We start from the raw sequence: 26128 nt of genomic DNA, 5'->3' as shown, positions 1-26128 counted from the left end.
GGGTACTGTCTCCAGCCTTGCTTTTAGCTTAGGGTTTTTTCTCCCTGAACCAGGGTCTCAGTGCGGACCCCAGGTTGGCCTGGAGCTCGTGCTGACCCTCCTGCCTCAGTCTCCTGAGTGCTGGGGTCACAGGCGCGTGCTACGCCTGGCTTTGCTTAGGACTGACCTGGCTGCTCTGGGCACTTTGAAACTGAAGATGGTTTTTGTAGTTCTGTGGAGATGACCACTGGAATTCTGATGGCCACTGGACTCAACCCGCAGATGGCCTTTTTCACTGTAGCCATTCTAACAGGATCACTTCCAACACACGAGCAGGTGGTTTCTCTGCACCTCCCATTTCTCTCCAGCTTGCTGGGATTTTCACTGCAGAGGTGTTTCACGTCCTTGGCTAGGCTGACCCCTGGGTGTTTTATTTTTGGAAGCTACTGTGGATTGAACTATTCTGACTTCTTATCTAGTTCATCACTGGTGTAAAGCTGCTGTTGCATGGTGACAGATGTCCTGCACCAGCTCCCTGTCTTATCTGATGTCCCACTGCTGATCACCCCTGCCTGGAGCCACCCACCGATAGTGACTGGTCCTCCTCTAAGGAGCTGGTGTTTTCCTGGGTCAGTGGTTTAAGTGTTTGGGTGCAGGCATGTGGTCCCTGTGAGCCAGCTGGCGCCTGGTCACAGGAAGGGCTGGCATCCAGGGCGACAGAGGTTCTGGCTGCGCTCAGGTCCCCTTGCAGAGAACCCCACACTCCCGTCCCCACCCAAGCGCAGGCTCCTCACCATCAGCACCTGCTACTGGCACGGTAGAGCTGCTCTCAAGCTCCATGCTGACACCACTGCCACCAGGGTCCCTGGTCTGCATTTGGATGTCTGATGCTATGCCTGCCAAGGGTCTGGACAGATGTACAATGACACATCTGCAGCATCACAGCATCGTCCAGGCCGCACTGCTGTCCTAAGAAACCCAAGTGTACACTTTCTCACTGAGTGGTAAACCAGACTTTTTCTTACATCATTAACTATTTTCAAAGAAGGAAGACTCAGACAGCCGATGCCAGAGATTGAAAGTGCTGCGTCCTCAGGCCTGTGGTGGCTTGGCCAAGGGTCCATCTGCGACCCCCCGCTGGGCTGTGTCAGGCAGAGCTGGGCGTGGAGGCCACCTGAGGACTGCTGTCAGTGGCACAGGAGAACTGGGGGAAGAGATGTGCTGTGGGTTCTCCTGGAGAAGCTGTCACACTGGCTTCCTCATGTGAACTCGGCCATTCTCCTTGGCAGAAGAGCTCAGGTCCTCGTCGCTGAGGATCGGGCCCTGGTGGAAGAAGCCCTCCCCACCCCAGGTCACCCCAACCCCAACCCAAACCCTGAGTTATTTGACAGTGTCACTGAGTCTTCATGCTCCAAGGTCGAGCTGCACATGGCCAGGTCTTGAATCCGCCTCGTCTCTGCCTGTGCTGCCCCGTTAGCCAAGATCTGACTTTATGGTTACCCGAGTGGGAACCCACGTTCCTGGAATTGTGCACTGAGCTGCTCGGCCTCCCCCTGGAATGCAGGGCCTCCCACTTCTGAGGTGCGTGTTCCCGCAAAGCTTGTGGTGGGAGCGGCAGGGAGAAGGGGAGCGCTGTTCCCAGACATGGACACCAGGGGGCGCACCCTCACCTGGGTGTTACCAGCAGTGTGGTGGGCAGTGCCAGGCCTGCAGGCCACACAGGCACATCTGAGCAGGTGCAGTGACTGGTGACAAGTCACACCCCAGATGTCTTCCAAAGCAACCACACCAGTTTACCCCAGCAGCAGTGAGTGCTTCGGGGCTTTTCTGTAAGACGCCAGGTACTAGAGCACGCAGCCAAGGTCCACACTCCAGCTGCAAGGCTTTGGAGGCCCAGTGCAGCCAGTGCACTTCCGGTTCAGAGGCCTCCTAGCCTGGCATAGTGGTGCCCGCCTGCAACCCACCCCTGTGGGAGATTGAGGCAGGGAGGTCCAAAGTTTGAGCTCAGACTGTGCAACTTGGAGAATTAGCAAGACCTGTCTCAAAACACCCAGAGGGCTGGTGATGTAGCTCAGTGTGAAGGTCCTGGGTTGGATTCCCAGTAATGGAAACAACAAAAACCTCAAAGGCCTGGGAACTAGGGTGGGCAGTCCGTGCCTGTGTCGAATTCCCAAAGTGAAGCCCACCTGCCTGCTCTGACTGTCCAGGCCATCAAGGCCTATGCTACACCAGCAGGGGTGGGTCACCAAATCGGGTGCCAACCTCCTCCCAAAGAAACACCAGGACCAGCTGCCGGGGCACCGTCTGCAGTCCCCACAGAGCAGCTGACACACCCTGCACAGCTCGGGTCTCCCGTGGGCAGAGAACCTGGGCTGCTGGCCACTGAGAGCCAGGAGAGGCTCAGAGAGTATTCAGAGGTACCGAGCAGGTGAGAGCCGAACAGGCCTCCGATGCCCCAGGGCTTGGGGCGGGGAACGCGGCAATAAAACGCTGGCCACAGCGGGGTGTGGTGGTGCACACCTGTAATCCCAGCGCTCTCTGCGGCTGGGCAAGAGGATCAGCCCGTATCATCAAGAAATCAACCAACAACCGCTGGAGGGAGAAAGGAGCTAGAAAGGAGCTGTGGGGAGAAAGGAGCCCTTCTTCAGCGTTGGAAGTGCAGCCACTGGAAAGCAGCGTGGAGACTCCTCAAATAACTAGGACGGGAGGTCCCCTGCGACCCAGCTTTTCCCTTCTGGGTCTCTTCCCAAAGAATCAAAAACATCGCACCACAGAGATGTATGTGCGCTGGCTTACGGCGGCACAGTTTCAGCTAAACCTGGGAAACAACCCAACTGCACATCAGCTGGTGAGTGGATAGATGTGGTTCTTTTACACGACAGAACTCTAGGAAATGCACGGATGCACTCTGAGTCCACACTCAAGTGAAGTAAATTACACACGCGTTTCTCTGGTGTGAGAAACCTTAGGCGTCAATAAGGATCAAAATGTGTTAACAGGTACTGTGAAATAGGAAAAAAATGTTCGAATAGGAACAAAGGCAGGGAGAAAGGAAAAGTTAAAAAACATGGAAACAATGAGAGAACAGGTGTTGGAGGGAGGGTAGGGGCACGGAGGAACACACAAGTGACGTCCTGTACAGGCACAAATGCTCTGAGGAGCGTGCTCGCTGTGTGTGGCTAAAGTGTGCCAAGAAAATCTCATTGGAAATAAAAAAGCCAAGTGCCAGCCTAGCCCGGGCATCTTAGCTGCTTGGCCAAAACTGTCTTAAACTGAACAACAAAGGCGGGGGGCTGAGGCCCAGTGTGAAGGCCCTGCATGGGCCCGACCCCAGCACACTGCCCGCCCCGCTGGCCCGCAGGGGTGGGGGCACAGTGGCGGGGGGAGGCTGGCCGCGCAGCTGAGGTACTAGGCACCCATGCCACCCCCAGAGGGGATGGGTATGGGGGGAGTAGGCGGCCAGGGCTGGAGCTCAGACATGTGCGGGGTGCACGGCCGCTCCCCAGCACCTGCCCCTGCACCCGGGAGGGTGTCTGTGCAGCACCCGGCCTCCTGCCCCCGAGCAGCTTCAGACGGGGGGTGACAGAAACACAGCTGGGGAGACCTGGGGGGCGCGGTGCACAGCCTTCCCTGTGCTCTGCACCTGCATGCCCGGCCCTGGATCCCCAGAGACTGGGGCTGCCAGCGCCCCATCCACTGTCAGCACGAGGACCCCAAGAGCCCAGCCCCAATCTGAAAGAAGGCACACAGGAGGGTATGAACGCCTTTTAATGGTTCCTGGGTTTTTTCAAAGATGTGTAATAAAAAAATACAAGGAATTTCAGGAGTCACAGTACAGTGGGTGATGACAGAGGGGACAGGACAGTGTGTGAAGCAGGGTCCTCCACGTGGACAGCACCGGCCCAGAGGAGCCCAGGGTGATCGGCTGCCACCCGCTTTTCTGTGCTGGACGCCAGCAGGCGGGCAAACACTCTTGCAAATCAGCAGTGAATCAACACCGCCGCCTGCCAGGCTACCTGCCTGCACCTCCGTCACAGCAGCAGGTGGACAGGGTACCAGTGGACTCAGGGGTCCCTGAGGTGGCCCAGAAATGGACTCAAGCCACCACTGGTGTCGCAGGTGGTAGAGGTGGCAGAGGGGCCTGAAGTCCCCGGCCCAGCGAGGACAGAGGTGTCCACCCGAAGGTGTGGGCAGCACCAGCAGTGCACCCTGCCCAATCCCCGCCAACCGCTGTCGCCCATTCAACAGAAAAGGTCAAAAGCTCCTGCTTCTGAGTAAAAATCCTTCACATCCACCTGTGTTCAGAAACAATAACTTAGGACACGGACGGCTGCCTTCCGACCTCTCAGGGCTTTACGCGCTGGCGCAGGAAGACGGCTGCCTCCGAAAAGAAGAGAAAGACGCACAGAGGACCGGCGGCTCGCATGTCCAGCTGGAGCAGTGCTGGACCCGGGCTGTGCCGCTGGGCGAGGCGGCCTTCCTGGCAGGCCTGGAGCACAGGACCCGCCAGCCAGTCACGGCGCGGTCCCCGGCGACATGGCAGGTTCCCCGTGGGCCGGACCTGCGCCTGGACAGAAACCGCCTGTGGACTGAGTCTTCGCTACTGGCATTTCAAGCCCCAGGGGAAAAGGCGAACACGACCGTCGTTAGACAGCTCGAGGTCGAGCGGGGAAAACCAGAGAAGAGGCTGAGCTGAGCCACGCGGCGCGATCCGTCACCGCCCACCCTCGGGCTTGAGGCTGGTGACCTCATGGACGCACCCTACGGTGCCGCCGCACGCCAGCTCCCAGTCTGTGCAACCCCGGTGCAGCGCTGCCCCCTTCTGCCACTGCCTCCTACCCTCGGGATCCGAGGAGCCCGGCATGGTCGGGGCACCGATGGTGCCTCCGTCTTGGACCCGGGCAAGGGACCTGCAGGTGGCTCGGAGTCGGGGGCAGCACCCACACCGGGGCTTAGCCTCAGCAGCCGGACTGCAGGACGCTGGCCCCGGAGCGCTTGGTCACTGACAGCGTGGTGAACACCTGGGGGGAGAGAGGCCAGATTCAGCCGTCAGAGGCAGACAGGGGTGCTGGGAACCACTTAGGTGACCTCATAAAGTGGGTGACAGGAGAAACAGGGGCTCTGGCAGCAGCGAGAACAGGACCATCTGGATGACAGGAAAAGAAACCCAGACTGTCTGCAGTGAAGAACTTGTGAGCGTGGGGAGATGAGATCAGCTGCCCTGGGCATGGTCCACGCTCACGCAAGCCCACGGGAAACTCGGGACACGGCACAGGGCACAGAGGCCCTCCTGTCTCAGAGCCCCACTCTCCACGTTGGGGTCCCCAGTGCTTTCACTTCCGGCACCTGGCGTGACGGTACGTGCTGTTCTGCTGCCAGTGGGAGCCCCGCAGCTCGCCGCCTGGAGGGCACTGCTAGCACGCGTCTCTGGAGACCCATGCCCCACTAAGCCACCAACAGGCGCCTGGCCTGCCCCACCCCAGCCCGGCCCGGCCCGGCCCAACCCGGCCAGGAAGCCCCGGCTCCTCTCTCCAGCCCTGCTGGTCTGGAATTCACCGTGAAGTCTGACTTATTTTGCTGCTCTTCTGCCAAACTGGACCTCACTTCCCCTGAACTCTGGAGCTGGAGTCAAGGCCCCGCAGCGACCGAGCCACAGTGGGACTTGCCCTGGGGCAGGAGGTGTGGCCCTGTGGCACAGACCAGCAACCCCAGGGACGAGCCTGGGGCCTATCTGGAAACTGCAGCGATGCACCCCAAAGCCAAGGTCGTCCTCCTCACACCCAGGTCTGCGGCCTGTAACTCTCAGCTTCCTACCAGCCATCCACTGCCATGAAAGCATTTTATCCCCAGAGGCAGAGGAAGGGGCGGAGACGCCCTCACGGCCCAAGCTGACATAGCTGTCCAGGACAGAGCTCAGTCTCGAGGCTACGTCAGGGGTGTTACGGGGAGCCCAAGCAGCTGCCACACATCTGCTGCCCAGCTGCAAACTGTGGACTCTGGCAGGTGCACAGCCAGCTCTCCCCACCCCTCTCCGCGTGGGCACCGTGGGTCCCCGTCCCTCTGCTGGCAGCAAGGCTTGACGGTCTCCTCCGCCTCTCTGATGCGTCACCTTCCAGCCTCACCTGTGGGTCCCCAGATGACCGCCGGAAGGAAGCCCAGGTGGTCACTGAGGAGACAGCATGGGGCCAAGACTGCAGGCGCTTCTGGGATCACTTTCCTATTTCTTTTAACCATCGAATAACAGGACATGAGTTACCAGCTGGGGCCAGGAAGGACATGCCACCTACCTCTGCGCAGACAGGGTGGATCCCGATGGTGCTGTCCAGCTGCCTCTTGGTCAGCCCGCACTTGAGGGCGGCCGCGAAGCCCTGGGTGACTTCTCCGGCGTTGGGCCCCAGGATGTGGAAGCCCACGACGCGCTCCTGGACAGGACAGAAAGTGGGGTCAGTGGCCTCAGCCTGAGCACCTTTCGGAGGTGGGTGTGCAGAAGCCATGGTGAGCTTCGACCCCATAGGTGGCCAGGAGCCAGCCAGCCGGGGCGGAGGTGCCAGGGGATGCTGCGGGTGGTAAGGGGCACACAGGAAGGAAACCGCTTGTCGCTCCTTAACTGCCCAAGTGTTCAGAAAGCATCACCAGGGGCAGAGGAGACCTTCCGTCTCAGTGCCAAGGTAACTGTGGCCCTGAGCAGTCACACATATAGAACGGATCATTTACCCCAAGGCGCCCTCAGTACTAGGAAGGCCCTTAAACACGGTGACAGCAGCAGGCCACGCCTGGCTACTCTGAACACATCTGGGAAGGATTCTGGACAAACTCTAACGCCCAGGCTCAGGCTGCACCTGCCAGGCTACTCTCGGACAGGGACTTCTTTCCAGAGCCGCCCCTCACCACGCCAGCAGGGCCGGCCCCCGGGAGTAGAACCTAAGTGACGGTGGCTTCCTGGAAACAGCTGGAAGGGCCACTCTGCCCCCAAAGTGCGGCCACAGACCCCATGAGGGACAGTCAGGGGCAGCTGCAGGCAACGTACTACTGAAACACTAGGTTTACGCAGTGCTGGGAAAGCTAAAACTAAACATGGTGAGGGGCGAGGTTCTAACTGCTGAGAATGACATTCTCAGTTTAGCTATGATACGCCCCAAAAGGTTTCAAAGACAGGAACAGGGCAGTCCTGCATCGGGGAAGCCCTGCATCTAGGGAAGTGAAGGGGTGCGTGCCCACCCCGGAGCAGAGCCCGGGCCCACGGGGCCTGGAACTGAACTGCAGTTCTGCTGCCCGTTGGGCAGGTGAGGGACACAGCCCCCTGACTTCCCTGTGCCTGGCCTTCCCGGTGATACGATGGGGCAGCACGGGCACACCCTTACAGCGCTGTGGAGGGGAAGCGGTCAACGCCCCTCCCACTTCTGCGTGCTGACCCCAGTGCGCGTGGGCCGTGCGCACCAGGAGCACAGTGCCATGCAGGTTACTGTAACCGCATCCGTGCTGGCCAGCCTCGCACAGGACGAGCTCTGCAGCACACCCGCAGAGCCGGGAAGGTTGCCGGCATCTAAGTGGGGCTCTCCCTGCCTTTATGAATACTTTAGATACTATAACCAGAATAATTACTGCTTAAAACCCAGGACCACACACCCGGGACAGCCAGCAGCACCAGAAGAGCAGAGAAATCCTGGCTGCGGCTGTTTCCCGTAAGACAGGTAGTGACGCCACTGACCACACACTAGAAGCAGGGCGAGGGGGCACACCTGTAATCCCAGCACCCGGGAGGCTGAGGCAGGAGGACTTTTGGGAGTTGGAGACCAGCCTGGGCTACAAAGTGAGCTCCAGGCCAGCCTGAGCTGCATAGCGAGACTCTGCCTCAAAAAAGACAAAATAAGGGGGCCGGGGATTTGGCTCAGCGGCATAAGCGCCTGCCTTGCAAGTGTGCACTTGTGAGTTCAATCCCTGGTACAAAATAAAAGTTAATATGCCAGCAAGTTAAACGTCTTCAAGGATTCAGTTAAATGTTGAGAGACACAGAAAGACAGAGACAGAGACAGAGAGGGGGCCGCGGGTGCGAGGAGAGCCGCGCTCTGGATTACAGTGTGCAACGTGTTTCCCGCTGGGTGGCAGCGCCAGGGCCTGCTCTCGCTCTGCCGATTCAGCCCCTCGCCCTGCGGAGGGAAGCAGCTGCCCGCGGGCGCGGGTACCAGGCCACGTGGCTGCGGACAGGAGCCTGTCAGGGCCCTCCCGCCGTGGCGCCCTCTCTGCGGCCAGCTGCTGAGGCTCACGCTGGCACCGCTCCTGCCCCTTGGTGCTGCCCACTGTTCCCAGACACACAGACCCAGAGTGCATGGGCCGCCTGCCCTGGGTGACATCCTCACCACGGGAGCCAGCCCTGGGGAAGCGCTCAGGTCACTGCCCGAGTCACCAGGGAGGAGGCAGTGCAGGCTGCACTTACGTCATCTTGAAGATTACACACGATCTTCGCGTAGCATTTGTTCAGGTCTCTGGATGGAACTGTCCATTCCAACGGCCAGAAGAAACTGTGGTAGACCTGGGGGGACACAGCACAGGCTCGTGACTCACAGCACACTCAGGCTGCACGTGGGTCCTGGAGGAGTGGGCCTCCTCCCACGCGAGTCCCGGAACACTCCGGGTGCGGGCAGAGGTGGAGGCTGGAGAGCCCGCTGTCAGGCTCTCCCTGTAACTCCTCCCGTAACTGTCCCTCCACGCAGAGCAGATCTCAGCAGCACGCCTGGGAGGGAGGGAGGGAGGCAGAGAGGGAGGGAGGGAAGGAGGGAGGGAAGGGGCGAAAGGAGGCAAACAGCCAGGTGTGGCTGCCCTGCCTTCAAACACAAGCAACGCCAAGAACTCAGCCCCGTCTCGTCGCCTGACAGGAGCGACACCTAGGCCAGAAACAGTGGCGCCAGGAACAAGACAAGCGCCGTGTTCCCCAAGTGCCCTGCTCAGGGCCTGCAGCCCACCCTGCCTGCTCAGGCTGCACTGGCAGGGACACTGCGGGGAGACGAGGAGGGAGAGTTCAGGGCAGCACACAGCACCGCCGCCTCCTAACGGCTATAGCTGCGGCAGGGGTCGGTGTGGTGTACAAGCTGCTTGTAACACATGTGCATTACAAAACGTGCCGCTCGGTATCACAGCATCGCCAGGGTTACATAAGGAAGAGCAAGAAAATTACTCCAACTGCTAACGATTGCTAGGTCACAGACGTAACCTCAGTGGGGTTCACTTCCCTTAAAATTTTCAAAATTTCAACTCAAACAGTACTTTCATAATGAAAATGGTAAATTTAGGGCCGGGGATGTAGCTCAGTGGCATAAGTGCCTGCCTGGCAAGCGCAAGGTCATGAGTTGGATCCCTGGTACCAAAAAAAGAAAAACATCTATGCAGAAACTTAAAATTAAAAACTTTTATAGGCAACCTATCCTCAAACTAATGACCAAAATGGACAATGACCTGTATTCACTAATCTATTTATAATTGTAGAAAACTATAAACAACCTAACAAGGACTTAAATTATCCCTAAAAACTACTATTACACACTTTTTAAAAATGACATATTTAGAGAATTAAAGGATGAAGGAAAATTGAGATGGATGTGGGGCAAAAAACTGCAGGTAACTTAATCATACTTTAAAAACTCAAGTATCTGCACCTACACAAAACCAAAACCCAATACAAACACCCGGGTGGGTGAGCATCCCTACTACAACGCTCCACACCCACGGATTTAAAAAGTGTCCTGGAAGAGGTCATCAGCAGAAAATGCCACACCTGACCCGAGGCAGCTGAAGTCCAAACACAGGCACATTAAAAACACTGCTTTCGATTCCCCTCACACTGTGTGAGATGAACCAATTTCTCATTTAGTTTTGGTGCAACCACAGCCATACGTTACACAGATGCAAATATTCCAAAAGCAAAAACAAATCTGAACCCCGAAACACTGTCAGTCTGAAGCATTCTGGACTAACATATGCTCAACCTAAAAAATTACTTAGGAAAAAAAAAGGCCTAAAGGGAAACATGCAAAAACAGCACAGCAATTATCTCTTCTATAAAGTTCCTTTGTGAGGTTTTCCTAATTCTTCCAACTTTTTGTAGTGAAAGTATACAATAAAAAAGTGAGCCAGGTGTGGTGGTGCACGCCTGTCATCCCAGCACTCGGGCGGCTGAGGAGGAGGATCGTTGTGAGGTCAAGAGCAGCCTGGGCTACAAAGAGAGCCCAAGACCAGCCTGAACTGCGTAGTGAGGCCCTGACTCAACAAGATCAAAAACCCCCCCAAAAGTCACTGTGTCCCCAGTGGATTAAAATATGACATGCTACTATAGCAGTAAGAAGTACAGGAAAAAATTAAAAAGTATTTAAAATAAGCTTTGATGTCATACCATTGGCCGTTTTTCACTAATGTGGTTATACAAAGGTTTTACTGGAAGGTTTTCTCCCAAATGATTTAAAAGGCTGCAGCGCTGGCTGTGCACACGCGCCCTGACCACGCTAGGTCAGCAGGGTGGCGAAGGGGTGCAGGAGCCAGTTCACTCCCTCGGCCGGAGCAGAGCTCTGCACTGAGTGTGAGTTCCCCTCTCATTTTGGGAATATTTTTCATGTGTCAACAACTCTGTTCTAATACCAAGCGCAGCCAATACCTGTGGCTATAAACAGCAGAACTGTTTACCAGGCCAGCTGACAAGTCTGGACAATGAAAGGAAAATCAGACGGAACCGCTTCGTCGGTGCACTTCCCGAGAGAGCGGGGCACACGGCGTTCCCGGAAAACGCCCTGCTCACACGCGCACCCATGAAGTGGAGGCAGCACACGGGGCGCCGTCTCAGCCTTCTGCAGCTCGACACGAACACACGGGGGATGCATGGCCGGGTGAGGCCTGGATCTGGTCCTGGGTGCGGGGAAGCTCTGCGCTACTTTCCAACACTGCCACACGCTGAAAAGGCCTCTGACATTCTGAGGAAACAGCAGCAGCACAGGAGACGGACAGACAGACAGACAGACAGGCAGGCAGGCAGGCAGGCAGGAGCACTTGCCTCCACGTTGTCCTCGCCGAACCTCTCCACCGCCTTCTCCTCGGAGAGGCCGCAGGCGCCGTACTCCAGCGGGGTGAACACCGTGGTCGGGACGTTCTCATAGTCGCACTGTTTCAAAGCAGAGGGCGAGAATTAGGACAGGAAAACTGGTCGTTTCCCCAAAATAAAAGGGTCCCGAGCCGGGAGAGGAAAGCAGGTAATCTTCAACCATAAGCGCGCGAAGTCCCAACCTCCACTTTAAGCGACAAGGCCGAGAACCTCTGGCTGGGGTCCGAGGCCTGGTTATAGAAAGGTTCCTACGGCTCTTTCTTTCTTCCCTTTTGGTCTTTTTATTGAGACAGTCTCACCATGCAGGCCAGGCTGGCCTTGAACTCAGAGATGCTCTTGCCTCAGCCTCCCGAGTGCTGGATTATAGGTGTGCACCACCACACCAGCTCCGACGGTTCTTTCCTTCCCCTATATGAGGTCACCAATAATGACCACTTTTTGTCCTCTAATAAACAGCAAAAAACAATATAGGGGCACCCAATACTGACAATCTACTATTAATTAGCGATAAAAACTAACAAAATTGTCTGGACCATCAGTTAGACAATACATACGAAGGGCCGTAAAAGTACTCCATGCCTTTGGCTCAGTAATTCTGCTTCTCCAGAGTGCAGAACCCTAATATCGTGCTGTTGTAACTGTAACAGCAAGTGACCTTCATCACGCAGGGTGCAGAAAAGGCCGGGCACCCTGCAGGGTTCATCGATACTCGAGTGGCTTTACGAACGCAGGAGTAGGAAGTGGCCCTGGACACACAGACTCCCACTGTGCTGTTACACGGCCATCAGAGTGACAGCGCGGGTCAGGGGAACATTTCATCACATCACAGCCTACACAGCACCATTCTGGGAAGTTTCGTTACCGAGGCCAATTGAGGCGAGCCCATGGCCATACTCAGGGAAAGTGGCACAGGGGTCTTTTAACCGGTGCAGTTTAAAAAAAAATAACACGGCTCTGCGCATTCTCCTTGTCGTCTTGTCCCGGGCACTGTAACCGAGGTTCAGCCTCCTAGAGTGACTCTGAAAAAACCACTTTACTATATCGGCAATGGCACACAGCGTGTTCCACATCCCAAGGGCAAAAAAATCTTAAAGAAAGGATTGGAATGAAACCTGAATGTACCACACCTTTACGTAATCTCCAAATCCTTTTACAGCCTACACAGGTGCCCCAAAGGTTTAGAAAATTATACACACCACAGTAATGACGAAACTTGTGGAAAGAAGCAACGGTTTGTATGAGCAGGCTGTTCTCACTCCTAGTGTGACTTCAAAAGTAACAGTTCTCACAGGAGGTCACACATAGCAGCCTCAGTGTGTTATTCGGAATAACACATACAGTTTATAGTTCATAAAACACACCTAACATGTCACGACCACAGTAAAGAAATTTTTTTTTTTTTTTTGTCTTTTTTTTCGTTTTTATCGGTACCGGGGACCGAACTCACGACTGCCTGCTTGCAAGGCAGGTGCTTATGCCGCTGAGCTAAATCCCCAGCCCAGTAAAGAAATTATTGAAAATTTCCCACGTGCATCCCTCCCAGAGGACTACTTAAAGCCACCCGGAGCACACATCTGTGATCCAACCCCTGGAGGCTGCGGCGGGCGGGCTGTGAGCTCGGCCCCGCCCCGATGATCTAACAGGACCTTGTCTAGACAAATGCACGTAACGGGCTGGGGATAGCTCGAGTCCGATCCCAGCACGCAGAAACACAACGGTGGCTTAGCAGGCTGAGGTGGCTCTGGCTCACCTTGACGGTGGAGCCACCGTAGAGCCGCTGGGCCAGCAGCCGCCCCGCCTGGATGGCCACGGGGGTGAGCTCCAGCTTCCCCTCTAGGATGTCGCCAATGGCGTAGATGTAAGGCACGTTGGTCTGCTCCTCGTCCGTGACCGGGATTTTTCCAGTCCTGCAAATAACCACCAGCAGCATGAGCCGAGACCACCGCGATCCCGGCCCTCCCGAGGAAGCCCGCACAGAGCCGGGCTGAGCAGGACAGGAGGCAGCGACACATCCGATCAGGGCCGACAGGGCACCAGAATGCTCACTGACCACGCAGGCCGTTATTGGAAAATCAGTAAGAGGACTACAAGGATACGTGCCTGAGAATACACTCATCAGTGAAGTGAGACACACGTGTGTAAGCATCGCAGTTTCATTAGCGCAGTAGGCGGAAGGAAACAGCACACATGTGTATGTGTATAAACAAGAGTTCAGACAGTTAAAAACAAGGTGCGATCCAGCCTCCCCTGTCGTCCCGTGGCCTGCTCCGAAGCAGATGCAGAGCCCCCTTCACCGAGCACCTCTGCAGGTGCCGCCTTCCCTCCGACACCCTGCCCCAGTGTCTGTCCCACAGGGAGTGGCCTCAGCCAGAGCAAGGACTCCGGCCACACCTGCCTTCACGTCACCCACTGTGAGCCGAGTCTTAGGAAACTTCTGGTGTGCTGTAAGGTTTGGGCTGTTTGCCTGTGGAGATCCAGTTGTTCTGTGTATTTACTGAAGGTACAGTCCCTCTCCACTTAACTGCTTTTGTGTCTTTGCCAGAAGTCAGCTGTCTGCTATGTGGGGCCTATTTTGGGACCGCATATTGGTGCTCTGGTGGTTTGTCTGTCTCGTATCAATGCCATTTTGTCATGATTGGTGTAACTTTGTGGTAAGCTGTGGGATTGGGGAGGGTTAGAGGCCTAACTTTGTTCCTTTATCAAAGTTGTTTAGACTATTCTGAATCTTCTATATTTCTACAGAAATGTAAAAATCAAAATGTTAACTTTTATGAAAAGGGATGCTGACATTTTGGTAAGGGATTGTCTTTCCTGATCTTTATTATTTTCTTCTATTTGTTTTTGGTCTTATTCTTTTATCTCTACTCTCTGAAGGAAAGATAGAATATTTTTGTAATTTTCTTCTTTCTAATAAATGTACTTGGTGTTAAAAAAATTTTTTTTACAAGGAATTGTACAATACATGGTTAAAAGTGAGGCCCGGGGTTCAATCCCCACTACGGAGGGAAAAATAAATATCAGAACCAACAAAAGTAACCCAAAACAGGAACTATGAATGTGAGTGGCACCGATAAAACCCGAAACAGGAATGCCACCACTGGCAAAAATCAGCCCCGAACTCCAGGCCGGCTCGGCGTTACAGTGACTGAAACAGCGCCGCACGCCGCGGTAACTTCTTCCTTACTTCTCATTGATCTTCACCCCCACAGTCTCTAAGCCGATGTTTCTGGTACAAGCATCTCTTCCTATCGCCAGCAACACCTGGGAAATGAAAACCCTGCTGTAAAGACAGCCTCGTCGCATGCGTCATTTAATCCTGTTCTTCAACTACCAGGCTAACTAAGTTCATTTTCCAGACTTGGAGGTAAATCTTTCATTTAGAAAACAATGTAAAAGTTGAAACACATTGAAAGCTTTAAGTTTTTAAAAAGCCCTTAGAACGTGACACAGCGGAAATCCCTTCCAGCTCTCCCGGGGACAGGGGTGGGTGACACCGCAGCAAACGCGGCCTCGCTCAGAGACAAGGGCGGTGCAGTCGGGGCGGACCAGTCGTCCTCTCAGCGGCAAGCTGGGGACACGAACGAGGGACACGGGATGCACAAGCTGCAGCGCCCCCAACCTCCTGGGGCTTCTCTCTGCTCCCGACAAACGCTGTTTTCCATCAGAGCACAGGGAATCTGCAGCCACCCTCGGTCCCAAAAAACGGTAACATCAGGAGCCATGAGATCCGCCCCCAGCGCTGTGCAGCTCAGAAACAGCCACCTCCCAGCCCGGGACGGATGCCCAGAGCCAGTGCCCGGCCGCTCCTTACTGTGTTGTACTCTCCCTCGATGATGTCCTCGCTGTGCGTGGACTTTGCAGTCACCTTCAGGCGGCCTGGGGTCCCTGGTTCAATTTGTTCAACCTGTGAAAGTGACAAAGTTTTGCTCTGAAACAAAGATATTATTGGGAGGGTAAGCTCGGCCTTTGTATCTCTCTGCTGCAGGCTGATGCAGGGAGCCCGGCTGGAAGGGGCCATCACGTCGCCACCTTAGCACGACCAGGGCGCTAGGTGAGTCCGAAGTCTCTTGCCGGTCCTCACTGCCTGTGTCATCTGCCGGGGGCCCTGTGTGGGACGGCTCTGAGGCAGTTGGATTTGGAGAGAAAAGCAGAAAGAAAGAGAGAAGATGCTGGAATTCCTAAATTCAAACCACAAGCCGCAGCTTCAGGACCCTTCCTCACAATTTACCCAGAACCACGCCACTGCTCACGGCTGCTGCTGCCCCAAACCAGAGATTCCCTCCTGCCCAGGCGCAGCCAGCGCTCACTGACAGCGAAGATGCTGGAAAACAACAGCTCGGAAGTCCCGAGCCTGCGTGGGCAGGGAAGCAGGTATGTGCAGCACAAGCCCGGGCTTATGAGCGTGCAGCACCAGAGGCTGAGCCCTGTGCAGAGCAGGATCCAGCCAGGGGACACATGGCCCCGGCCACACTGACACTTTCTCCGGTCCACAGCCACCCTTCCCTGGGGAGCAGGCAAGCAGGCATTTCTGTAACCTGCTCCTGGAGAGATGAATAACATGGCCTAAGTTTTCACTCAAGCTTTCAAATAGAACCGCTCTGGTCTGGAAACGCCGTCAAGGGTCACTATTTTTGACATCTACCTGCTCAGATTCCCATTTTGTTTTATGTGGTGGAATGTCTGAATGTGCCACCAGGCCATCCTGTTTCAGTTAAGACGTCCTGCTCCTGGAGAGTCAGCTCTGGCTCCAGGGCAGGGCAGGCCGGGGCCTCTCCTGTCCTGGGCTCTTCCAGGAGCCGCCTGCTCTCTCCTGCCCACAGAGCCTTGGCACGCTCACCTTCCACCTCGCCCAGGCCGTGCCCACACTCAGTCAGTCACCTGTGGCCCAGAAGGGTCAAGGCCCGGGAGGGGCACCGGACACCCAGGAGCCTGGGCATACCGGCACTGCCCACTCGCTGTTAAAGGGTTCACAGTTCACACACACGCGCTCTCTCATATTGATACTGGAGGATGTTACTTTCCTATCAACACAGCACCAAGATATACAGCTGCTGTCTGCAATGCACATGTATTTACATGTATACTTTTGCTATATATGATTTATATGTAATAGGTTATAGGTTTGGACTCCTAATCCCAGCCCTAATACCCAGAGAGCATCTCTACTCCCTGAAAAACAGCCAGCATAACCAAGCACTGGTCATGCCCACGAAACCCACTTCAGTGCTCACAAGGGTAGTAGGAGACAGACAGGTTCACGTAGGAATGCCAGCACCAGCCAGTGCTGCGGCGACACTTAGCACATCCTCCCGGACTCTCAAGCCCGTCTTCCTCACTTCACCCAAGAGCCAAGGCTCAGAGCCGTTCAATAACTCTCGCTAGGTCACATGCAGGAAACCAGCAAGAAGGCGCTAACTCCAGATCAGAGCGAGCCCCACACCACACCTCACCTCTCAGCACTGAGCCCCACGGCCACGCAAATAACCCACGTTAACTCACTGGGAGGGAAATGCACCACTTAGCCGACACTTCCAGCCTGGAACAGAGGGAAACCCCTGGTCCTAGAGAGCCCGCAGCGGTCCACTCGGTCACTGGACACACCAACGCCCACACAATTGCAGATTCAACTTGGGAAAGGTTAGGTGATTAAAAGCGGGCAGAAAAGCCACTAGCAGAATGAGACTGCTGCTCCTGGGGAAGCAGGAATTACACACAGCACACCGGTCCACGCCACCATGCACGCAGGGGAAAGGAAGCGGGCTGGGCGTGAATTCATCTTCCAGTCTCTGGGACTCGGACAGCAAAGCAATGCCTAAGGGAGTATTAGACAGCAAAGAAACAGAGAGGACATGGACAAAGGAAGGGAGCACGGCTGCCCCAAGAGCCGAGTGCGTGCATCGGTGCACACCAGCAAGGAGCCGCGGGCCGGGGCTCACAGGGCGCCCCACCACCTACCCAGCTCGCAGCTTGCCCTCCCTCAAGAGCACAGAACCCCACACACAGCCCCACTTACTTTGATTGGCACGAACTGCTTTATGAACTTGATGCCATGTTCCTCCATGTGTTCGCCAATTTTGTTGGCCATGTCCTGGTCGAATCCTCTGAGGAGAATGGACCGCACCATAACGGTGACGTCCAAACCAATGCCGGCCAGGAACCCGGCACACTCCAAAGCCACGTAGGACGCCCCGACCACCAGCGTCTTGCCCGGGCAGTAAGGCAAGGAGAAGAGATCGTCGCTGCAAACAGTGGGGAGGGGTAGGAGGTCACGTGTGAGCACGCCTCAGCCGAGGAGGCGGGTCACTTTAAGGGGATCGGGAAACTTCGGGGATTACGAACATGCCGTTCATTACCCACACACAGCACACACAGTCCCGGGAAAGCCTCAAGTCAGAGGGCTTCTTCCCTTTCTGCCACTCGATGGCTTTGGAGAAGGAGCAAAGGCTTTCGAAGCCACCCAGGTTACGGTGCTTTGTTACAGCAGCCCACAACCCAAGACAGAAGTGACATCGGTTTCCATCTGAGCCGCCCTGCGTGAGCCCAAAGGACAAAACCGTTTTACCGCAGAGGCAGGCAGGAGCAGACTGATGTGCGGCAGAATCAGAAACTCGCAGGCCAAAATCATCGAGAGGGCCAGCGATCTGTGCTAACGACCTGGTAATTTCAGACCGCTGCACAACAGTCAGCTGCGCGGTCACTCAGCGTGATGCCCAAGAGGCCCCTCTGCAGCGCTGAGCAGGAGGGACCAGGGTCTGACAAACCGAAGTGAAATGTCCTTCGCTAATCCTCTCCGTGTCCACTTTGCAAGTATAAAAGAGAAGCGTGGTCCCAGCTTTGCAAAACTAAATATAAATGCACCCGCACCACACTTGTTACCCAAAACGTCTGTGGGTGCAGTGTCGGTGCAGCGCTGGGCGCTTACAGAACCCCCAAGTACACCCCGCATCCACGTACGACACATTCAAGAACCAGACTAAGTGGGCTTGGAGAAAAGAGCAAAGCACACGGCTTTCTCCCGGCCCTGCCCTGCCCTCTCCTCACCTGCTAATGCAGAACTCTTTGTCGCCAGGGATGCCCAAGTAGCGCGGTCTTTCCCCGGTGGCAATGAGAAACCGCTCTGCTGAGTAAATTTTTTCTTTGCCCTTATTATTTGTTGCCTATAGAGAAAGCAACGTGTCAGCTTCGGTTAGGCACTCCTTGGAACCAAGCCTTAGAACTAACAAAAGTTTCTGTGCACTGTCTTATCTGATCCGTGTCGTGTCACAAGGTGATAGCTCAAGGTCACGATGGAGCCGGGGCTCAGAGCCCACTGAGCTGGCCCAGGGCACTGCCATCCACCACCCCCGCAGAAGGCCTCGCAGAAGCGTCACGGCCAAGTCACCAGCCTGTCTGGGTCACCGCTTTAACACTTCCAAATACCGTCTTCCCCCCGGCGGGAACCAAAGTCCAAAAGCAGCAAGGAAAAACCTGCAGAGGACCGAGGCCGACCTTAATCCTGTGAGGGCCGATGAACTGGCCGTACGCGTTCTCGTAGACCACCTTCTTCTCCCGCAGGGCGACGCGGTAGCCCCAGTTCAGAGAGCCGATGTGGTTCTGCACAGCCTCCGTCATCTTCTCCCAGTCATGCTTCACTGCAAGAGACGGGACACCCACCAGTGACTGCCGGGCAACCCCAGGGCTCGGCCGCCCCTCGCCCGGAAGCCAGGAGCAGAGCTTTCCAGTCTGCAGGGCTAAGTCCTGCACGCCGAGCACGGCCCTGTGCCTTTGTTTTTGGTCTCATCTTTTTGAGGCAGGGTCTCACTATGCAGTCCAGGCTGGCCTTCAGCTCACTTTGTAGCCCCGCCTGGTCTTGAACTCGCAATGATCCTCTGACTCAGCCTCCCGAGTGCTGAGATGACAGGTATGTGCCACCATGCCTAAGATAAACGTCTGTCCTTTCTTCCTTTTTTTGTGGTACTGGGAACCAGACTCAGGACCTCGCTGGCCAGGCAGGCGCTTTTGCCACTGAGCTCTATCTCCGGCCTAAGCTACAGCTTTGTCTTCAGTGTTCTTTGGCTTTTGGAAGACATCCGTATGATTAAGTAACACAAGTTTTCCCGGAAACCCTCAGCCTCAACGCACACACACTTCTCCCCGTATCTAGAAATGAAGTGGCATTTGCTCGGGTCGTATTTGTAATGAATTCTCCAAGAGACTCCCATGCAGCCAGGCACGGTCACTGAGCTAGCAGTTTCCATAGCATCTGGCAGCAAGGTCACCTTGGGCCTGCAGAAACTTTGGTGAACAACGTTTTCCCGAGTGCAGAGTGGTGTTCAGCTAGGGTGGGTTACACTGGTCGGTGGGGTTGAGGCAGTGTGACACACGTGTGCCCCCTGAAGCCAGAACACCTATCTGCCCACCACAGGAAGACTTGGAGAATTTCCAGTGTCTGTCTTAGGGCCCCCAACCTCTCGTCTCACAAAAGAGTTTTGGATTATCACAAGTCACTAAAATACGGAATTTCAAAATGTTCATGGGTGAGAATCAGCCTGTGTCACTCACTCGTTAACAGATCACCAGCCAAGAGCAAACCATCAGGCACAGAGAAACGCCACCCTGGTGGTGTGCGCAAGACAGCTCCAGGAATCTGTGGTTGGAAGCAGGAAAATCCAGCTTCCCCAAGTTCCGGGCTGCAGATCCGGCGGGTTGGCAGCCGAGCCACACTGTGCACCCACTCCGGCAGTCAGCATGAAAAGGGGGCTGATTATGGACATTCAGTTCATGCAATCGTAACACACAAAGTGTTAGAACGGAGACAACCAGAACAGATCACGTCAGACTGGGAGGCCACTGTGGCCGTGCTGTCCAGGGCACCAGGTGCTCAGGGGTGCAGGATGCTGAAGAGACCCTGCACTCTACTGTCTGCCTGCGGAATTGTCATCCCGCCACTGTGGGAGGCTGAGGCAGGAGCTTTGCTTCCAGCCCTGCGGAACTCAGGAACTCACCAAGCTCTGCCTCACAATAGAAACAACCAAGCGGTAAGGATGCAAGCCTGGGGCAAGGACAGGACTGACCCTTCCATCCTGCCCACCAGGAACGCTCACTACCTGCCTGCTACAGGTTCTGGGGGCAGGAACGAAGGGTCCAGCAGCCCGCTCACCTCTGTGCAATCTCGAACTGCAGCGGGCTGCCAGCATCTCCCAGTCACTTTCCACGTTCTCCCCGCTGGGCCGGGTACTACGCTGTAAGATGGTTCCGCACACACGTCACTGCGGGTCACTGTGACTAAGGGGCACCCTTGCCACTTAGCTCCCTGGTTCCCAGCCCTCGACTCTCCTGACCCACCGAAGCCCCATCCCCGGTGCACCTGGACGGCCACCCCCGCCCCCGCCGCCCAGTGTGACTCTGCTGGTGGCTCAGCACTCGAGCCACTCCAGGCCCTGGGTCACACTGCCGCCTCTGTCCCGCCCACTTCAGGTGCTATGCTCCCGCTCTCTGGCCTGGGCTGCCCTGCCTTCTGGCAATGCCTGTCATGGTGAGATCTAGAATGTTCTACCACAGCCCGTGGAGTGCAGAGGCTGAGCTTCTGGAAGGAGCAAGGTCACCGTGAAATGTGACATTAGGAGCCAGGCCCAGCTGAAAGACACTGGTCACCAGGGGTCACCCACACAGGTGACTCCCTCCCGGCTCCGCCCTCCTCTCTCCTCTTCCTGGCTGCAGGGACCGGGTGGCCAGGTCTCAGAGCTGCCGGACAGAAAGGGCTCATACCTCCCAGCAGCTGGGGCTGCAGGCACCTCGCCACGAGCTCTGTGCACTGTGAGAGCCAGGCCCTAGTCCTGGGCTCAAGGACAAAGCTGAACGCACACAAGGACATGTGGTGACTTTGGGCCCCAAAGCACTAGAGAGGCAGGGATTCCCCCCAACTCTACCAGGTGTGACAGGAAAACACAGCGAGGTCTCCATTCAGACACACTACTAGGTCCCTGAGCTGACCCCGCATTCTGGACGCTCAGGCCACTGCTCCTGCCTCTTCCTGCGGCAGCTCTGGAGCCCCTGTGTGAGTCTTTTGCTGCCCTGCCACAGCTGCTGAATCCCCTCATCTCCCTTTCACAGTCACTGGACTTTGGGGAAGAGCCAGCGGTCACACGGTCCATGTCCAGCGAATAAGGTGGGTGAAGACACATGCAGTTTTTTTTGAGACAGGGTCTTGCTATGTAGCCCAGGCTGGCCTCAAACGCACGACGATCCTCCTGCTTCAGCCTCCCGAGTGCTGGGATTGCAGGCATGCACCACCACGCCCAGCACATGTCCTGTTTTTCACAAGCCTGCCTTTCTACCGGATGGAATTCAGCAACACATTCACCATATTTTGATCACACCTTGTAAAGGCAGCCAGTCATAAAAAAGGACTTCCAGAAATGCTCCCCAAATGGCAAGAACAATGGAATAAGAATGTTTAAATCAAAGGAAATATTTTGAAGGAGATTCATGGCAATGTGCCTTTTATGAATATTTTAGAAATGTAGCCAGGTGTGGTGGCACAGGCCTGTAATCCCAGCACTCAGGGCTGAGGCAGGAGGACATCTGTGAGCTCAAGGCCAGCCTGAACTACACAGAGACTATCTCAAAAACAAACCAAAAAAAAAAAAAAATGTAAACATTCATTGTACAGTTTGATCATAGCTTGGACAGCCAGAAAAATCAGGGGCAGCTGACCCGTCCAGGGTCATATCACATCAGTGGCACCCACATGCACGTGGTTCTCTGTGCATACCCTGAGTCGGGCTGTGACGGGGAACAGCCTGAAACTGCACAAGCCCCCCTCACGAACTAATGATCTCGCTTTCCATGCAACGGCCATGCGATCCCAAACCTCACTTCTCCATTAGACATGCTCACTCTTAAGCAGGAGAGAACTGAAACAGATCAACCCGAGCACTGCAGAGCCCACCGACCTTCCAAAGGACCCATTCAGCTTACTCGAGCTCCAGACCGCTTGTTTTTGAAGGCCTGAGCTCCTCGCTGTGCACCTGCAGTCTGAAGTTTGGGGAAAGCAGGTCTTGGCCGAGTCCTGGACCTGCAGGCTGTGCGGCCACCTGTCACTCCCCGAGAGGCAGGTTCCAAGGTTCTGCGCTCTCCAGGTCCCCATGACCCTTGGCACCCCGGGGCCACTGGTGTCAGAGAGAAAAGTCCCGCTAGCGCTGCTCTGGGGCGAGGGAGGCAGACGAGACACACTGCCTCTCTAAGAGCCTCGGAGAGCCCTTGGCGCCTCGTGTGCTGGGACTCGGGGAGCAGCAGCCTCTCCCTCTCCCAGGGTTTCCCTGGCCTCATGCAGAAAATACTCAACTTTCCTTCCACCTCTGAGACCTAACGCAATAAAGCAAAGCTTTACCTAGTCCAGGACACTCCTCTCTCCAGTCCACAACTGCTCCCTCGGCAGCAGCCCTGGCAGGCACTGTGCACACGCGTACACACACCGCGCCCCACTTTGGAACACAGGCCATGTGAGAAGAGTTCAGGAAGCGCCTGCTGGGGGCATGGACTTTAAACACGGCACAGCCCTTCAAATGCTCTCATCCAAGTCCCGGGGAGACTTTGTCTGCTGCTAAGACACAGCAGGAGTCGATGGAAAAAGTAGGAATTATGCAGGCCTAGTGAGGGAAAGGAAATGAAACCTGCAAAGAGCTGAATAAATAATTTATCTAAGCTTAGACAAAGACACAGGATGCTGGGCTACAGGTGCTCGGCACACTCTGGAGTATTTTAATTCAATGAAATCTTGGCAGCCTCTCCTCCTCTTCCTGCTCAGCACACACCGCCCACACTGCTAGTGAAAGAATTCTCTAGCAAGAAAAATGCAACGACTTCCAAAGGAATCAAATGGAATTTGTACTTCTTCCCGCCACAAACACTGCAGGATGGGAGAAGGCACCAGAAGGCTTCTGTCTCCTATGCAGAGCTATCTGTGGTGTTCTGACCATAACGATGTGGATGGTACCCAACACCGGTAACCGCAGTGATCTCATCCATAAAAAATCTACCACTAAAACAACCTCCCAGGAAGGTGGTCATCTTGTAAAAATAAATGATGCCCTGCGAGATCCAGCTCCCACCCCCCACACCAGGGGAAGGGCCGTGCACTCCGGTACCTGCGTCCTCCACCTTCCAGCCGTAGTTGCGTGAGTCCTGCAGGGCCTGTCCCAGCAGGGCCGCCTGGTGCATCAGCTTCTTCGGTATGCAGCCCACGTTCACACAGGTTCCTCCGAGACCTGGGAGGACATTGGGAAATCAGTTACAGCCTCTCCCAGGCCCTCAAGGAAAAAGTCAACAATTACTACAGTTCGGCAAAGACACTCGTCGAATGTGGTAGATTCTGTTCATGTTATCTTATTTCTAAGTCTCACGAAATTTCTGGAGTTTAGAGAGTTTATCTACTGAATATGTAGTAATCCTAAAACAAAAGAGAAAGGTGGATTTCAGACCACCATGGTAGCACATGCCTATAATCCTAGTGCTCCAGAAGGCTGAGGCAGGAGATTCCATGGTCCAGCGCTGTCTAGACAACTTTGCAAGACCCTCTTCCACAATTTAAAAAAAAAATTTTAAAAGGGCTGGGGCTGTAGCTCAATCTCTGGTACTACAAAATAGCACATAAATAAATAAATAAATACAAATAAAAAAGGATTTCCACAATTTTCACATAATTCAAAAATTCATATTGGACTGGCTGATGGCAAATGATGGTGGAAAGCGAAACCCTCAGCTTGCACACGGCCCTGTTCACCACTGACTCCTCAGCCACAGCGGATGCACAGCTGCACAGCTGCCCGCTGGGCACGGCTGCCGTGCACGGGTCGGAACCACACACAAAATTCAATCTTTCCGCTGCATCTTTCGTTTCTAAGTGATCAGCAAGTATTTGTGGAAGATGTAAGTAAGAATTAAACCGAAGCAGCAAAAGCTGACCATTCAGGTATCTGATTTCAGTCCTTGTTGAATCCAAGAGGTGGATTTAAAACACCACACTTAAAAGTTTAAATTTTCGATTAAGGCTCCAAACAGAGCAGATTTCACAAACATGTACATTAAAGTTATAGATTGTGGATAAAGTTTCTTCTACCTTGACTGTGCTGGGGAACCTAAATTTTCAGTATTAACCTGAGTTCACCTTAACTAAGCTCAGGTGAACAGATACATAGCACTGGTTTAAGTTTTATTTTATTAATTTGGGTTTTAGAAACCATATGTATTATTCCCAGGAAATACCTGCTTTTTCAAAAACACTTTTAAAACACTTTAGATGCTCACCCCATCTGGTTCCAAGAGGAGTTGGAGTGACAAAATCTAAAACCATCACCTTCTTGCCATATTTGGCCGCCTCCTGGAAAAAAATATCAAAATGAGGGAAAAGTTAATATCACAGACTGGAAATGCGCTGCTAAAATCCATGCTGTTTTTATTAAGCTGTGATGCCTAAAGCATAAACAACTATTAATTCCCGGAAATTCTAGACACCATGATGATCAATTTAGCTCCAGTGCAAAAATCACAGAGACACCCAGAATAATTGTGAGGGTGGCTTTAAAGACAGCAGATTTCAGCTGTAAAACTGTTAGATGCAGCTAGAAACCTTAGAGTCCTCTTACACAATTCCACTCAAATAACAAATTACGCAACCTGAAAGGACCATTTCCAAGCAAATTCAGTAGCTGATAAAGCCAGTCCCTCAGCCTCAGGCCCGACGCAACGTGCATCCTCTAAGGCATCTTTAAAGGTACTGCAGTTCCTCCAGTGCAGCTGGGAAAGCAGTTCTGCTACCGTCGGATTTCCTGAGTTCTTCCTGAGGGCCCAGTCAAAAGCTGCACCTGCAGGGCTCCCAGACCCGTCTAAGGAGAGAAAAGGACTGCCTGTCCACTCTGCAGGGGACCCTTCCCTTCACAGCATCACTGAGCTCTGTGCACCGTCACCAGACCTCCACAGGCCATCGGGAGGACATGGGTCACCTTTAATCTCAGAGTTTAAGAAATCTAATGGTTTATCTTTCTATAGGGAGAAAAAGAGGCTGTGAATATGAAAATCCAAGGCTAGTACTGTATCTATAAAGAAGGAAAAATATGGGCTGGGGATTTAGTTCAATGGTATAAGCACCTGCTTGGCAAGTCCAAGGTCATGAGTTCGATCCCTGGTACCAATTAAATAAATAATTAATTTTAAAAAAGTAGAAATGTTTGTGTAACATCAAACCATTATCGTATATCTTTATCTTTGAAAAAAAAAAATCAATGAAACTAAAATGGATGAAAATATGTCCCCAAACCGTGTACTTGTACAGGAAGAGCCTGTAATTCAATCCGAAAGGAGGATTAAGTGGTACTTCAATCGGTCTTGTCTAATCCATGTGAAAGACACAACAATAGATCCGCTGTACCCCAGGACGCCTGGAGAGCTAGCGGGACACCAAGACTGCACTGGGCTGCACCCCCACGCAGAGCCTTGCCTTAGAAGCCGCCAGGCCGCCCGAGCCACCACCGATGATGATGAGGTCGAAGTCGTAGGACTCGGGAAGGCTGTCCTGGGAGTTGTTCATGTTTGTTGCCTGCTGAAGCTTGCTCTCCTGGGAAACCTAAAGACAAGCAATGGAAAGGCTTGAAAACAGCAATGTCAAAAGCTCTGTAAGAAAATCTTTCTTTAAAGCAAAATCAATTTTCAAAGAAAATAAATTGCTGTTGGACTACAAATGAGAACAGCCACCCTCCTTCCAGTGGGTCAGGACCTGCTTTTCTTTTAGGACTGTGCCCCCTACGCCACCCCACCAAGGCCTTCGGCACGACATGACACACATGGCACTTCTAAACGCAAACGGCCTGGACCGCACAAAACCACCCTAACCCCAACCTGAATTTATCAGCCCTTCTTCCCTAGAATTCTAACACCAGGTTAAATTAGATTTTTAAAAACATGTGAGCCAGGCATATAGTCCAAGGGAGTTAGCGCCTGCCTGGCAAATGCAAGGCAGTGAGCTTGATTCCCAGCACAAAAAACAAAACAACCCCCGTACAGTATGTTTTCAATGGAGCCACCGTCTTC

General features: G+C 54.2%; 1 protein-coding gene across 4 annotated transcripts in view; it reads right to left on the bottom strand.

Annotated features, from left to right (window-relative positions):
• Nucleotides 1-3731: 3731 nt before the first annotated feature.
• Txnrd1 (thioredoxin reductase 1) overlaps nucleotides 3732-26128 on the bottom strand; it is a 76422-nt gene continuing 54025 nt past the window's right edge. For all 4 annotated transcript variants that reach the window (XM_013156059.2, XM_003461740.5, XM_004999826.4 and 1 more), the window contains 13 exons: nucleotides 25539-25664; nucleotides 24350-24422; nucleotides 23191-23310; nucleotides 18551-18693; nucleotides 18104-18219; nucleotides 17076-17301; nucleotides 14874-14966; nucleotides 14247-14323; nucleotides 12813-12969; nucleotides 11015-11122; nucleotides 8414-8509; nucleotides 6267-6401; nucleotides 3732-5000 (listed from right to left, as the gene is read on the bottom strand). In XM_013156059.2, coding sequence (XP_013011513.1) covers nucleotides 4938-5000; nucleotides 6267-6401; nucleotides 8414-8509; nucleotides 11015-11122; nucleotides 12813-12969; nucleotides 14247-14323; nucleotides 14874-14966; nucleotides 17076-17301; nucleotides 18104-18219; nucleotides 18551-18693; nucleotides 23191-23310; nucleotides 24350-24422; nucleotides 25539-25628 — 1497 coding nt within the window. In that variant the 5' untranslated portion in view covers nucleotides 25629-25664 and the 3' untranslated portion in view covers nucleotides 3732-4937. The remainder of the gene's footprint in view (nucleotides 5001-6266; nucleotides 6402-8413; nucleotides 8510-11014; nucleotides 11123-12812; nucleotides 12970-14246; nucleotides 14324-14873; nucleotides 14967-17075; nucleotides 17302-18103; nucleotides 18220-18550; nucleotides 18694-23190; nucleotides 23311-24349; nucleotides 24423-25538; nucleotides 25665-26128) is intronic.

This window comes from Cavia porcellus, unplaced genomic scaffold (genome assembly GCF_034190915.1).
Source record: "Cavia porcellus strain 051 isolate PalLab524CR breed Dunkin Hartley unplaced genomic scaffold, mCavPor4.1 scaffold_8, whole genome shotgun sequence".
NCBI classification, from domain to species: Eukaryota; Metazoa; Chordata; class Mammalia; order Rodentia; family Caviidae; genus Cavia; species Cavia porcellus.
The sequence above is the reverse complement of the archived record's forward strand: the minus strand, read 5'-3'. Positions and strand labels throughout refer to the sequence as shown.